General features: G+C 42.5%; 1 protein-coding gene across 3 annotated transcripts in view; it reads right to left on the bottom strand.

The window, feature by feature from the left end:
- Positions 1–567: 567 nt before the first annotated feature.
- The window catches only part of GPRIN3 (GPRIN family member 3), a 76,225-nt gene continuing 62,771 nt past the window's right edge, over positions 568–14,021 (bottom strand). For 2 of the 3 annotated variants that reach the window (XM_084973450.1, XM_084973449.1), the window contains exon 2: positions 568–12,037. In XM_084973450.1, the coding sequence (XP_084829576.1) occupies positions 9,597–11,924 (2,328 nt within the window). In that variant the 5' untranslated portion in view covers positions 11,925–12,037 and the 3' untranslated portion in view covers positions 568–9,596. The remainder of the gene's footprint in view (positions 12,038–14,021) is intronic. The other variant, XR_014813385.1, reaches the window with a different exon arrangement.

The raw sequence follows: 14,021 nt of genomic DNA, 5'->3' as shown, positions 1-14,021 counted from the left end.
TATATTGTTAGTTTTAAATATATTAGTTTTATTAATGGTTAAACTGGATTGGAGGCATGGCTGGGCTTTCTGTCTCCTTCTAGGAACCTAAATTGCAGGATCCCCATTTATTTATGCCGGAGTGGGCAGAGCGGCTGGAGCCACACAGCCACACACCTGGATGGCCATGGGCAGAGGCAGCTAACCCTGAACACGAGACAATATAAGCTTGAATATAGGTTGTCCATGAATACAGATGTGCCCTCTACCCCACCTCCTCCTGTATTTCCATGAATGCCAACCCCTCATCCCTTGCACCAGATAAGAGCAAAGGTTCATACGTGTGCACGCATACACACTCACCCCCCCCACCACTGTGCCATCAAGAGGGGGAAAAACCACTGCTCCTGATGACCTGCAGCCATTGTTAATTTCAGGAGAATTCTATTTTAATTAAAGGGAAAAACTCTCTTAATGGAAATATTTTCACAATGAAAATCGGCCAATTCTAAACATCTAGGGCTAAGAGAACAATTTTGACAGCAGTGGCAAAAGCAATAACAGCAGTAACAAAAAACAAAGACTAACTTTTAATCTATAGTGTGTTTATTATGGAAAGTGAAATGCAAAAAAAAAATCATATTTGAACATTTTTTGAGGGTAAAATGAGGTCACCAGTTGAAATTTATTCATTCATCCATTCAAAAGTAAAATCCAAAGAGAGGGTGGACGTGTAGGTAATTTCAACATCTTGACCCATTCTCATAGATATCATAACATCCCATCTTTTTTTTTTTTTTAGGAAATGAAACTTTATTAGTCGGTCAATTTCAGAAGGATGGACACTTTCTTAAATAAACAATTTAATGAGCTTTGTATTTAGACATCATGAAAAGACATAACTTTAGAGTCTAATAGTGATACATTCATAAATGGAATTTCATTTAAAATATTACTGTTTCTTCAGTGATTTAACATCACATTTCAGTTTTAGGCTTTCTCCACTGAGTATTTACACACATAAATGATTTTTATATTGACATCTATAATTTTTCTGAATGGCATTTAAATTAATACACATCTTCCAAAATAATTACATAAATTTGTCTGTTAAGCAACAGTAAATATTGACATCAAGATTTCATGTATGCTGCTCTTATAAAGAAGTATGTTTTCAGTAGTTAAAAAACACAGATAGCTGCAGTTGTGATTGTAGTGTTCTTATGTTTGGTTAAACGTTTATTTGAATCTAAGATATAAATATGGCACATTCAGTCTTTAAAACATGAATATGTATTAAATGGTATTATTAACTTTCTACAGAGAAGTGGTTATATTCGTACTTTGCCACACAACATTCTCTACTCATTGGCAATTCTGGTATTTCCATTCACAACCTCAACCTAATATCCAGCCAACATAATGTGTAGTGTCAAGGAATTGGGTCAAATCATATTGGGTTTTAGGAACCAGATCAGACTTTTGGATCTCTAATTAGAGACCTTTCAATTAGAAGAAATGAGAGAAACTAAAATAGCCTCAATTCACTGGTTGGGAGTGTGAGAAATTGACTAACGATGCTTACCTTGTTATTCAGTCCACACCGTGTCACCTGTGGTCCATACAAGTCACTAACTTGAGTCCACCTTAAGGAAATCCCACCTGCTATGCTCCTCTTATTCTACCAGCATCATTTGGAATTTAAAAGAATATTTGACTCTTTGACTTCTCTTTGGTGTTGCTCAACCTTGCTTTGCTGATCTCAAGAGAAGAATGCTCAAAATCATGTTTCACTTTTTTTCCCCGTACACTCCTGGGAAATCTAGGGCTACCTCTTTTATCAGCCTGTGCAAACAAACATACTAATAAATGCACCAGGGAAGTCAATAAAACATTAATTGGTTTTTCTCAGTGTTTCTCATTGCCAAATACAAAATTAGGTGCTTAAAGAACAGCATTAAACCTTTGAAGCCACTTAAGTACCTGTCTGTGCCTCAGTAAGGCACCAACTAGACTTTTGTGGCCCAGAGGGGCTGGGCTTCCCTAAGCACCAAATCTGCTACCAGGAAGTAACACCATTTAATGGGGAGCGTCTGATCCAAGAGTAATATAGGTAAAACGGAGCAGTCATGAAAAGATGCAGTTTTCAATTCACTGTTTGAATTTGTGGTTTATTTAAATCTACCAGTGAATAAAATGCATGGTATGTGTGCATGTATAGGTAGGTCAGCTATTTACAGATAGGTTACGTATACATTTTTATGTGTAGAAAATGAAAATACACATAGATTAGCCCTTTGGAGGCTTTTGAACAGCTGTTTCCTCTTCCTGTGTTCCTGCAACGGCTTTGAGGATGGAGGTAAATCATACAAGGTATGTACACAGTCACACCCATAGCATGTGCATTCTGGTCACACATTTAACGGGAGAAGATGTGTGAAGCATGTAAATCAACCCAGGGGTCAAAGAACTGACCTTACCTGTGACTAATGGCATGAGGAATTAGCCCTGGCGTGCTTAGTAACATGCCGATGTGCTGAGTGCTATGTTCAGCCTTGGTGATAATAAGGTTATCTACCCTCCGAGATGATTAAAAGGAGAAACAACAGCCCTTTCTGACCTTCAAACATGAAAGGACAAGTTCTGTTACAGAACACACACACACACACACACACACACACACACACACACACACACACACACTTTTGTTGGTCTTACTCACTTTCAGACGTGTGCCTACCCCATGACAAAATGTGGCCATAAGATGGGATATAACATGTGAATTTTTTCTACACATAAAAATAGAAAAACCAGCCACTCACAGACGGTGCACACGTAGAGAATATACTGGAATACCACGACCAGCTACAGGGTCTACACAACATATTGTTCACATATTAGTACAGCAGAGAGAAATATATTAGAAATGCAGTCATTGTTAGCATATTTCCTTCTTGGGTTTTCAGGCCCTGTTGACCTTTCTCAACCTCAGGAAAAGGTATTTCCAGATGCCCTTAAGTCAAGAATTAGTCTCTCCTCCCCTCCAGGGTTTGAGGAGCATGACTGTAATTCCGCAATCTCCCAATGGACCAAATCATCTTAAGACATGATGGAAAGCGTTATGAAGAATAATTCACTCGAGGATGCAGTGAAAATAAATGCTAATAAGTCTACACTGAAATTAAGAGAGACTGATAAACATGGGTACGCCTCTTCTGCTCACTTAATAGTTTGCTCTGTGCATAATATAAAAGCAATAGGAATAAGAAAAAAATCTTTAACTGCTCAAAAGTTTTGCTGAAGAATGATTTAATTTTTAAAGGAACAAAGAGTTAATGCTAGCAGCAATGTTCAAAAACAAGCTATCCTCTTCACCCCAAAGTAAGCAGATGACACCCCACATCTTGAGCTCTCTAACCAAAGTAGGGTTTCGCCCCCCCCCTTTAATTCTCCTTAACACGCTTGAATCAGAGGGACCCTCTTGTCATGATGATCACATGACATAATCTCTTGTCATGATGATCAACCATGCCGGTTGATCTTCAGTGTGTTTTCTGAAGTGTCAAGGATGTGATTTTTATTCCAGCCAAACGATTTTGAGCTTGGACCCCAAGGGCTACTCAAAGAGTTAGTATTCAGAACGCCCCTCTGGAACATCATTTTCTGTAAGGCAGTATTTGAGGCCCCTTTGGATATGATTACTCATGTTTTAGTCATTTTGCTTTTGAGAACCCCCCCATTTTTTATTTTTTTCATGGCTAAGGCTGGTAATCCTCCAGGCAGAGTTAACGGAATGCCCCAGGTTAGATGTCCAGGAAGCATAATTACCATACTTTAACCCTCCTTTCCATCACGTTTCTGGTTGGACCTGTCTTGAGTTTTAAGCTAGCAAGATTCTTGGGGATTCCTTTGGGCTTGGCTGGTGTGAAAACACAGCTGTTAACCATAAAATCCAATGCTCACTAGTGCTGTACCTTTTTATGGAGCTCCTAAACAAGGTTCTCCAGCAAGAAAGCAGAAATCATGCCTTTGCTTATGTTATGCTATGAGTTACAGTCAGTCTTCATGGAGCAAACCATAATTGTATAATGGTGTGCCTATAATAGATGCACTTGCTGGTATAACTGCCTCTTTTTGGCACATTATTGCTTGGCTTTAATTTCATTATCAACAGTCTTTATTCTCATGGTGAGTATCTGAGATATCTGGGTCTTAAAAAAAACACCACCAAACTTGTGAATAACATCTGGTTGCACGGTTCTGGCTTCTGCGATCATTTCACCAAGGCCCATGGTTATTTACATGTCCTTTGTAAGTATCATGACCTTGACTTACCTAATAGCCAACAGTCATTTTCAGGGTTTTTTTTTGTTGTTGTTGTTGTCGTTGTCTATCTACACATATATACAGGTGTGTTGGATTTACTTCGAGAGAGGTTATTTGGTTGTGGCAAGTGAGTAGTTTAGCTGGTGAATGTTCACAGTTAAAAGTAGCTGTAATGAACTCTGGCAGATGTCACTGATTGTAAGAGAGAATTTTTCCGCCTCAATCCATCTTCATTTTTGTCCTTGGTCACTGCAAATCAAGTTTATTTTATTTCTGCAGCCAAGGAGAATTCCCCCCCTCCCCAAGAGTAGGGTGAAGTTCAGGAAGATCCGTTCCAGTATGTACAAGATTATTTTTTTCCCTTTTGCAAAAAATGTCTAAAACGTTGTAGACATCAAGCCCATGTATCTGCGCAGATGACATTTATAATTACTCGTGGTGTCAGGATTTCACTAAGAAGGGTAGCGTTACAAGGATGGGCGGGAGATTCAGCCTATCACCTGCTAATTGCCAGGTGCCAGCAGCTGACCCACCTTTGGAGAGATTCATCCCAAAGGGCACACATGGAAGAAAAGAACATTGCTAACAGAAAACAAGATGCTCAGATGGGAATACAAAGTAGCACACATGGAGGCAGACGTGGGCGAGACTTCTGATTTACTGTGTAGACCAAACAAGGGTGGAGACAAGATGGTCATTTGTCTAAGAGTCTGCTGAGTTCACTGTATCATTATCACAGAGGAAAATTCACAGGCTTCATTTCTCAAATACCGCCTAGGATGACACTGGAGAGAGGAGGCAGTGTCATCTCCACGGCAGCATTGTAGACGATGAGTTAAGTCAGACAGGCAGAGGCCCACACAAAGGTACAGGTGCCCAATTATCAGAAAAAACCCATATAGCCATATGCAAACCTTATCCTAATGTATTTTTCTTATTACTGATTCTTAAAAAGTAGACAAGAGGTGTGGGGAATTACACAGGACCAGCGGTAGACCCTTTTTTTTAAACACTTGCACAGGATGTAGGAAGAAGGGAAGACAATTTCTCTCATTTTGGCAGCAAGATGATAACAAAGTGGATACAACAAAGGCCCAATAGTGGACACTAACGGCATACTCACGTATGTGCTCTGTAGAAAATTTGAAAAGTTGCGTCATATTCTAGTCTTCATGTGGCAATATACAGGTACTTCTGAATGACAGAAACTCGCAGAGATGTGAGGAAGTACATTAGAACAGGAACCACGAAAGCTTAAGACTCTGGGATACAACCCAAAGATGCTTTTCTCATCTGCTTTTTACTTTAAGATGACAAGCTCCTATTAAGGATTTGGTTCCAAAACCCAAGGGATACGTTACACGTGCATATTCAGTCCACTTTATTTCAGTGAGGGTATTGAACTGATAATATGGAGAACAACAGTAGCCAAAAATAATAATTATAACCATCCTAAAGGTTAAAAATCATCAAAAATCAAATTATATTCGATATAGCGGAACTTGGTCGAGGTAGGAAAACACAGTAATAGTTTTCACAGATATTTCATTTTGGATGCCAACAAAAAGGTCTCTGGTTAACTTGGACCTGACACAATGTTCCACTTCTGCCACTGATCCAAAAGGCAGAGCTTAATTAGGACTTTCCTGTATGTAAAGCAGTTGGTCTGTGGCATTGGGGCCATAATCCAGAAAGCCATAACTAGAAAAGCACTGAAGATAAAGAAATCCATGACAGCTGCAGTGATCACATTTTTCTGGTCGTCACAAAAATAGAAAAATCAATATTTAAGTGAAAAATTCTAGAATTCCCCAGGTAAGCCATATAGCATCTTCACCTTTTAAATATTTAGGTGTTATAACTCATCTTTTGTTATAACTCATCTCTCTTTAAAATCAATATTTAAATGAAAAATTCTAGAATTCCCCAGGTAAGCCATATAGCATCTTCACCTTTTAAATATTTAGCTGTTATAACTCATCTTTTGTTATAACTCATCTCTCTTTAAAATCAATATTTAAATGAAAAATTCTAGAATTCTCCAGGTAAGCCATATAGCATCTTCAACTTTTAAATATTTAGGTGTTATATAAGTAAATATGGCTTACTTGTATTTTTTACTTAATAAAATATTTCCTCCATTTATTGCAACAACTAAACGGCATTCAAGGCACCAAAACAGAACGAAAAGAAATTAAGGACCGAAAGAGCATTCAGCCCAATTTGTGTCTTGCAGGTGAGGAGGTTCAAAGAGTCTGCCATGTAAATTGTCTTGCAATTTCATTTGTTGAGTGAACCTAAGGAAACACAAACGATGTCTGGAATTTGTCTGCTGTGTCATGGGTCCAAGTGAAAGAACATTTTCAAGTCGAGGTTTTATCGCGAGAGTCCTTATGGTATCATGATGCGGAAACACTGCTGTCTTGACTAGGCTCCTGTCTTATTTCTCCATTTGATGATCTATTTCTGTGACTGTTTTTCAAAGCTGTTCCTTCTATAGGGCTCAGGGAGTGGGAAGAAAACTTCTGTAACATTTTGGGACAATCTTTAGAGTGTGGTGAAGATCGTTGAGTAGAAAAAAAAATTCAAGATTTAGAAGTAAAGGTGAGTTCCAGTCCCAGAGAAAATCCAAGTTACTCCATCACACATTGTTTTAATTTGAGGGGGCACCACTACAACACCAAATTTCGTTTTCTTTATTTAATTTTATTAATTAATTAATTTTTCTTGTCTTCTTAGGGCTGCACCTGGAGCATAGGGAAGGTCCCAGGCTAGGGGTTGAATTGGAGCTGCAGCTGAGGCCTACACCATGGCCACAACAATGCAGGATCCGAGCCGCATCTGAGCTTGCAGCAATGCCTGATCCTTAACCCACTAAGTGAGGCCAAGGATTGAACCTGCATCCTCATGGATACTAGTTGGGTTCTTAACCCACTGAGCCACAATGGAGCTCTTAGCAGTGTACTTTTCATGTGTGACAAATGCCTACAACTGCCTTCATCCTCCGCTTCCTTTCACTATTTATAAATCATGTGGTTACTCCAAACTCATGAAAACAAATACCATCACCAGATGCTGAATTCTCCCTTTTCTCCCAGTTTAATGCAGGAACAGCCTGTTCTAGCCAGTTCAGAGCAGAGGGTGACCTGGGGCCTCCCATCTGGAGTGGGTGCCACTGACAGCTGCGGCTGTGTACACAGGGTGTTTCCCTGTGTGTACACAGCACCTATGCCAGACTGTGAGGGACATGGCGGGGAGGTGACATCCTGGCAAAGGCATCTCTCCTACAGAAGGGAAACGGGCAGCGCGACAAATGGGTATTTTAGGCCGAGAGAGAGTTTTAGACTGAATGCATTAATAGTAATTTGATGGCTAATTTAATGGTAATTTCTACTTTTGATACCCTTCTTAATAGAGGCCCGTTGGTAAGAAACTGAAACATGGGCTTTATGAAAAAATCCATTCGAAGTTCCAAGCCTAGCACCTGTCATGGCCCTTCTCTGGCTCTGAGAATGCCGTGCCTGTGGTCTGTGTCTGCACCCTTCACGGACAGTCCAATTGCTTCGAAAGGAATCCATGGCTAGTTCTTAATTTGTTATGTCAGGTGTAGCTGTGGTGTGCATGTTTAGGTATGATTTCCCCTTTTGTTGAGAATCTGCAAAAGAGAATTGAAATAAATAATAATAATAATAAAAAAAGCCGACACAGAAATTGTGAATTTACTGCACCCATGGCATTTCTGAGAGAGAGAGAGAATATATGGCCGGACCCTCTTTTCTGGCTCACCCAGGGCAATGGGTTTAGAGAAGGCAGCTTAAGCCCCTCCAGCCTCTAACTGTGATTATCTAAAAGCAAGGTACAAACCAGCAACATCCCTACAGCAAGACGAGGAGCCAAGTCTCTGCAGAACTCTTGCTCCTTGCCCTCTTCCCTGCTACCCAGACTCAGGTCATTGCTGGTCATCCCAGCCCCGGGCCCCGCATGACACTCGTGGGCCCCAGGACTCACTCCCCTTATGGGGCAGGTGAGGGCTCAGCTATGCTCTCAAGCACCTCAGTCCATGCAAAGCTCACACGGTGTTTTAGACAGGTGGCTCCTTTTATTGGGTTTGAACATGAGATACGATGGTATTTCTCTTAAAGCCAATAGGCTTGCAGAGGTTACCCCGGTACCACAGATGAGACTTCAACGATTAGACGATACGAGTCTACAAACAGAAGCAGTGAGGAAGCTTGTGTTCTATTTGACTACATTTTCTCCTAGAAGCCACCAAACTAAATCAAACCAAAGGGGAAAAAAAAACCCTGCATCCTGTTTACAGGCGTCTCCATTAAACACCTTGTTTTTGTTACTTAGGAGTCTTGTTTGTTTCAACACAGAAAAAAAAAAAAAAAAGATTTTGGTAATCGACTATTTATAAGTCCTTACCAGAATCGTAATGGTCTTGGTAGAATGTTATTGGAAAACAAACAACTTAAAGTTTAGTATTATCAATAATTCGATGACTCTTTTTCAGAATTCCGTCACATGTACTTCCTCCAGGGTAAGGAAATATGAATTTAATCTAATCACAGCCACAGAGATGACTTTTGCCTTCAGTGCAGGAAAATGGATATCTATATAACCCATGTTTTATTGTGGGTATTAATTTTTTCCTAATAGAACTCTCTTACATTTATCGATAGATACAACAAGGTTTATAAAACGGGTTATCTGCCGATGTTTACAAATATTCCTTCCTATTGGGCATTTTAAGCATTTAAATGCTTTAATTTAATATCCTCTTGCTGAGGAATGAGTCACATTTCAATTTTTTACATGTTATCCGCTCATCACCTACTTCAAGTTGTCTGATAATAGCATTCTTACCGCAGCAGTCTAGAAAGTAGAGCGGTAGAGCGGTGCTTTTGCTATTTTTCATGGAAAGCAGGGATTTTAATGGAAATACCACAGTGTGATAAACGGAGGCAGTGATACAAAATGACACCTGTATATTGATGTTAGTTCTACCAGCAACATCATATTAAAAAACCCAGTGAATATTATTTCCTCCTAATTAAGGTCATGAAACTCCAGGGAGGCTTGCTTCTTTTCTTTCTTTCAAATTGAAATGATGTTTTATTGATGAAGCCCCAATCAAAGGAAACTACCGTTCTTAAGAGCAATTTCCTAGAGTTAATCGCTGCTTTCGCGTCCTGGTCTCTCGGAAAAAACTAAGGAAGCTTTGAGACCCACCAACGGACACCTAGGAAGACCCCAAATGTACGCAATTGCTTCCGTACATGTTCCTTTCAATCTAACACAGAAGAAGGAGCAGGGCGAACACAGCAGTTGGGGCGTCGGAAGTTCTGCAGCATGGACTGGAAAACACTGTGCTGCCTGCCTTTGAGCTTTTTGTTTGAAGAAGCATCCGAGGAGATGGATCTCCGGCTCTGGCTGTTTTGAGCTTTGATTAATTTCTCGTGTTCCCTGATCTGTCTTTGCAAATGGTTCTGGATGGCGATGCCCAGGGACTCTGGGTCCAGGGAAGCGCCGTACACCTCCCAGGTCATGCCCTGCTCGTCCCACACCACATCCCGGACACGCTTGGACTGTTTCAACTGCAGCTTGGACTCGGCACCAAGCTGCTTTTTCTTCTCTCCTGGAGTGAGTCCCACCTGGGCGGCCGCCGCTGTCACGTTTAACTTTTGCTCCTTGAGGAATTCGCTGACCCGGCTGCCCCGGCGGGGGCTGGCTTTGACAGAGCGAGAAGGGGTCCTCTTGCCAGAACCTGGGCTGGAGTCCCCCATGGCATCAGATGGCAGGCTGAGGCTGGCGGCTGTCTTGGTCTGTCTGTTGTCTTCCACGGTGACCTCCTGGCTTTTTCTAACTGGGGAGGGTGTAGGACTGGAGGCTGGCGCTGCCCCTCTGCTTTCTTGAGACTTGGGATGGAGCAGTAGGGTTTTGGCTTCTGCCTTTGCCCTTGCGTCCAGGATATCGAGGCCAGGAGGTTCTTCTTTTACTATCTGAGGAGATGCAAGCCTCTTCTCTCTTGTATCCCCTTTACCAGCAAGATCCAAGCTTTCAGACTGGTCAGCTTTGCTGGCAGGGCCACAGGAGCTGGAGAATTTGCAGTCTGGGTCGGTTTTGTGGCCATTGTTGGTTTCCGCTGCAAACTCAGATGGCTTCATTTCAAATTTCCCAAGACTTGTTTCAGCTTGATGTCCTGCACTGAGAGAAATCTGGTCACTGGGGCTAGCTTTCAGGGAGGTAGAGTGGGTACCCAAAAGCTGTCTGGAGGCGGGCTCTTCCCTTGCTGGGGTCATGCGTGCTGACCTCCCGTCTTCTTTACATGCATCCTGAGCCACGTTGACTGATGAGGTTTTAGGGACCCCACCCAGTGGGCTCACTGATTTACTTTCCAAAGCTGCCGACACAGCTGCAGCAGCCTGGATGTGCACCTCTGGCATGATGCCCGCCCCCCTGGAGGCTAGGGTGTGGTCCGACAGCTCCATGGTGTGGCTTATGCTGCTGCTGCTGCTCTCGTGGCAAACCACACGCAGCTGCTCTTGTGGTTCGAACCGCTCTGGAGCTGGAGTTTCCTTTAAGAATGCAGTGAGGATGCTGGGGCTGGTGGACACGGATCTGCTCTCCACACTGGCCACCGCCTGCACTTCAGCATCCTGCCGAGCCCTGGTGGGAACATCCTCGGGCTCATTTTCGGCTTGGTTGGTCATGGTACTTGCTTCTTTGAACATTGACCCCCGGAGCGGTGCTGGCAGCGGCGCCTTCTCTGGATCTGGAGGCAACGTCGACTCTTGGCCAGGGAGGTGAGATGGCTGAGGTGTCCCCGAAGTCACGGCCTGGGTGTCTGAGGTGGCGGCAGAGGGCCGTTTGTCCCCTGAACATCCATCTTCTCTCGCTGGAGGGTCTTGCCTTGTCTGGGAATCACAAAGGGCTCGCTGCCTTTCCCTTTCAGGTCCACCTGTAGGAGTGGAGGCAAGACTGGGTGCCCTGGCTGCTGTATCTGCAGCGGGCACCACCATTCCAGGGATTGTTTCTCGAGAAGGGAAATCACAGGGCACTGGATCTTTGCTGTTGCCACAGATGCCCCCCACGGGACAGTTCGACTTCTCAGGTTTCTCCCCATCTGAAGTTCTCTCTGATTTCACCGGGGTATCTTCAGGTCCTGATGGGGGGCTGGTGTTGGGCTGGTGCCCTGGGATGGCCGGGTGGGTGTGCCCATCGCCTGGCATTGTAAAGGCTGCGTGCATAAGAAGATCCCTTCCTGCCTCAGAACACGGGGCTGGTGCTGTGGGCTCCCGGCTCCCTGGCAGCTGGGTATTGCCAGGGGAGTTGAGTGTGGGAGAGGCTTTCCCCACCTCACTGACAGTGCCCGGAGAAGAGCTGGCTGGCCGGGGGGTCTCATGCTCACCGGCCTGCATCAGAGCCACAGCAGCTGGCTTGGGGCTCAGGTCTGCTTCTTCAGGAGGGCTGGAAAAGCCATTGGTGTTCTTACACAGGAGGGCCGGTCGAGGCTGGGATGAGGCAGCTCGTGCCTCTCCTGGATCCTCTTCTTTTCCAGAAGCCGCGATCAGAGATGTTTTAGCTGATCTCAGGGGATCAGGTACAGTCCCCATGGAACTGCAGGGCGGGAAACCTCAGGCTCTCCCCTGAGCAGCGCTCCCGCTGGGAAGTAGTCGCAGCTCAGAGTGAAGGTGCCGTTAATGGGCGAGTCTTTGGAAGGATCCGTCTGTGAATCAAGGAAACAGTACCATTAATACAGCACAGGAGTTAAGGATTGAAACGATACCAGATTGTCATTGGTATATGATCTTAACAAGCATCGGAAATCTTTGCTTCCCATATCTGTTCATATAAAAATACATCTTGGGAAGAAAGATTTTAGAAAAATTGTTCTAATGCTACAAGTATTATTTTGATATGCAGGTTTTGCTCGTGTCCCATTCCTGTCTAGCAGATAGGTGTCTAATGCATTTACTTAGGCCCTTCAAAACTGCCTCAGAACTCATTTGTGTAATCTGATTCACCAAATACCAGAGAATCCTCTAAAGCTTCTGTAATCAAATCAATAACTATTGAAATAGGCCTGAACAGATATGTGGAATAGAGTTTCTGGAAAGAGATCCAGACATAAGTGAGGATTTAATATATGACAAGAGAGACGTTTTAATTGAGTGGCAAAAGGATGGCTTATTTAATACAATGGGCCGGTAAACTGTTCATTTATCCAGAAGAAAAGAAAACTAGATCTTTTTCTCACACCAATTCAAAATAAATCCACTCAATAGTTTGTAATAACCTATATGTGAACAAAGAATGGATATATTTATATGTATAACTGATTCACTTTGCTGTCCATCTAAAAACAAATCTTAGACGGATTTAGACAGATTAAAGGTTAAAATGTAAAATAGGTAATTAAATAAAAGATCCTGTTAAAGGAGTTAACCTTCAAAATATAAAAAAATCTCATTCATACAACTTTATACCAAAAAAAAAAAAAAAAAGAACCCAATTAAAAAAATGGCCAGGGAGTTCCCATCGTGGCGCAGCGGAAATGAATCTGACTAGGAACCATGAGGATGCAGGTTCAATCCCTGGCCTTGCTCAAGGGTTAAGGGTTCGGCACTGCTGTGAGCTGTGGTGTAGGTCTCAGACATGGCTCAGATCTGGCATTGCTGTGGCTGTGGTGTAGGCCGGCAGCAACAGCTCCTATTAGACCCCTAGCCTGGGACTCTCCACATGCCACGGGTGCAGCCCTCAAAAGACAAAAGACAAAAAAAGAAAAAGAAAAAAAAAAAAAGAAAAGAAAAAGGTCAGAAGATCTAAATAGACATTTCTCCAAAGAAGACAGACCAAAAAGCACATGAAAAGATGCTCTACATCACAATTGTTAGAGAAATGCAAATCAAAGCTACCTCACACCAGTCAGAATGGCCATCATCAAAAAGCTATGGAGATCAGTATGGAGATACCTCAGAAATCTATACGTAGAACTACCATATGACTCAGCAATCCCGCTCTTGGGCATATATCCGGACAAAACTTTCCTTGAAAAAGACACATGCACCCAAGTGTTCATTGCAGCTCTATTCACAATAGCCAAGACATGGAAACAACCCAAATATCTATCAACAAATGATTGGACTAGGAAGATGTGGTACATATACACAATGGAATACTACTCAGCCATAAAAAAGAACAAAATAATGCCATCTGCAGCAACATGGATGGAACTAGAGACTCTCATACTGAGTGAAGTAAGTCAGAAAGAGAAAGACAAATACTATATGATATCACTTGTATCTGGAATCTAATATAAGGCACAAATGAACCTTTCCACAGAAAAGAAAATCCTGGACTTAGTGAATAGACTTGTGGTTGCCAAGGGGGAGGGGAAGGGTGTGGGGTGGATTGGGAGCTTGAGGTTAATAGATGCAGATTATTACCAGGTATCTTTTTTTAATTTATTTTTATTTTTTCCCATTATAGCTGGTTTACAGTGCTCTCTGTCTACAGTCTACTGTACAGCAAGGTGACCCAGTCACACATACATGTATACATTCTTTTTTCTCACATTATCAGACTCCATCATAAGTGACTAGATGTAGTTCCCAGTGTGACACAGCAGGCTCTCCTTGCTTATCCATTGCTAAGGCAATAGTTTGCATCTATTAACTCCAAATTCCCAGTCAGTCCCTTCTATTCCCGCC

This window comes from Sus scrofa, chromosome 8 (genome assembly GCF_054392235.1).
Source record: "Sus scrofa isolate SSC_HxYL_T2T_F1_AM1 chromosome 8, Sscrofa_HxYL_maternal_Yorkshire_Landrace_v2.0, whole genome shotgun sequence".
NCBI lineage: Eukaryota > Metazoa > Chordata > Mammalia > Artiodactyla > Suidae > Sus > Sus scrofa.
The sequence above is the reverse complement of the archived record's forward strand: the minus strand, read 5'-3'. Positions and strand labels throughout refer to the sequence as shown.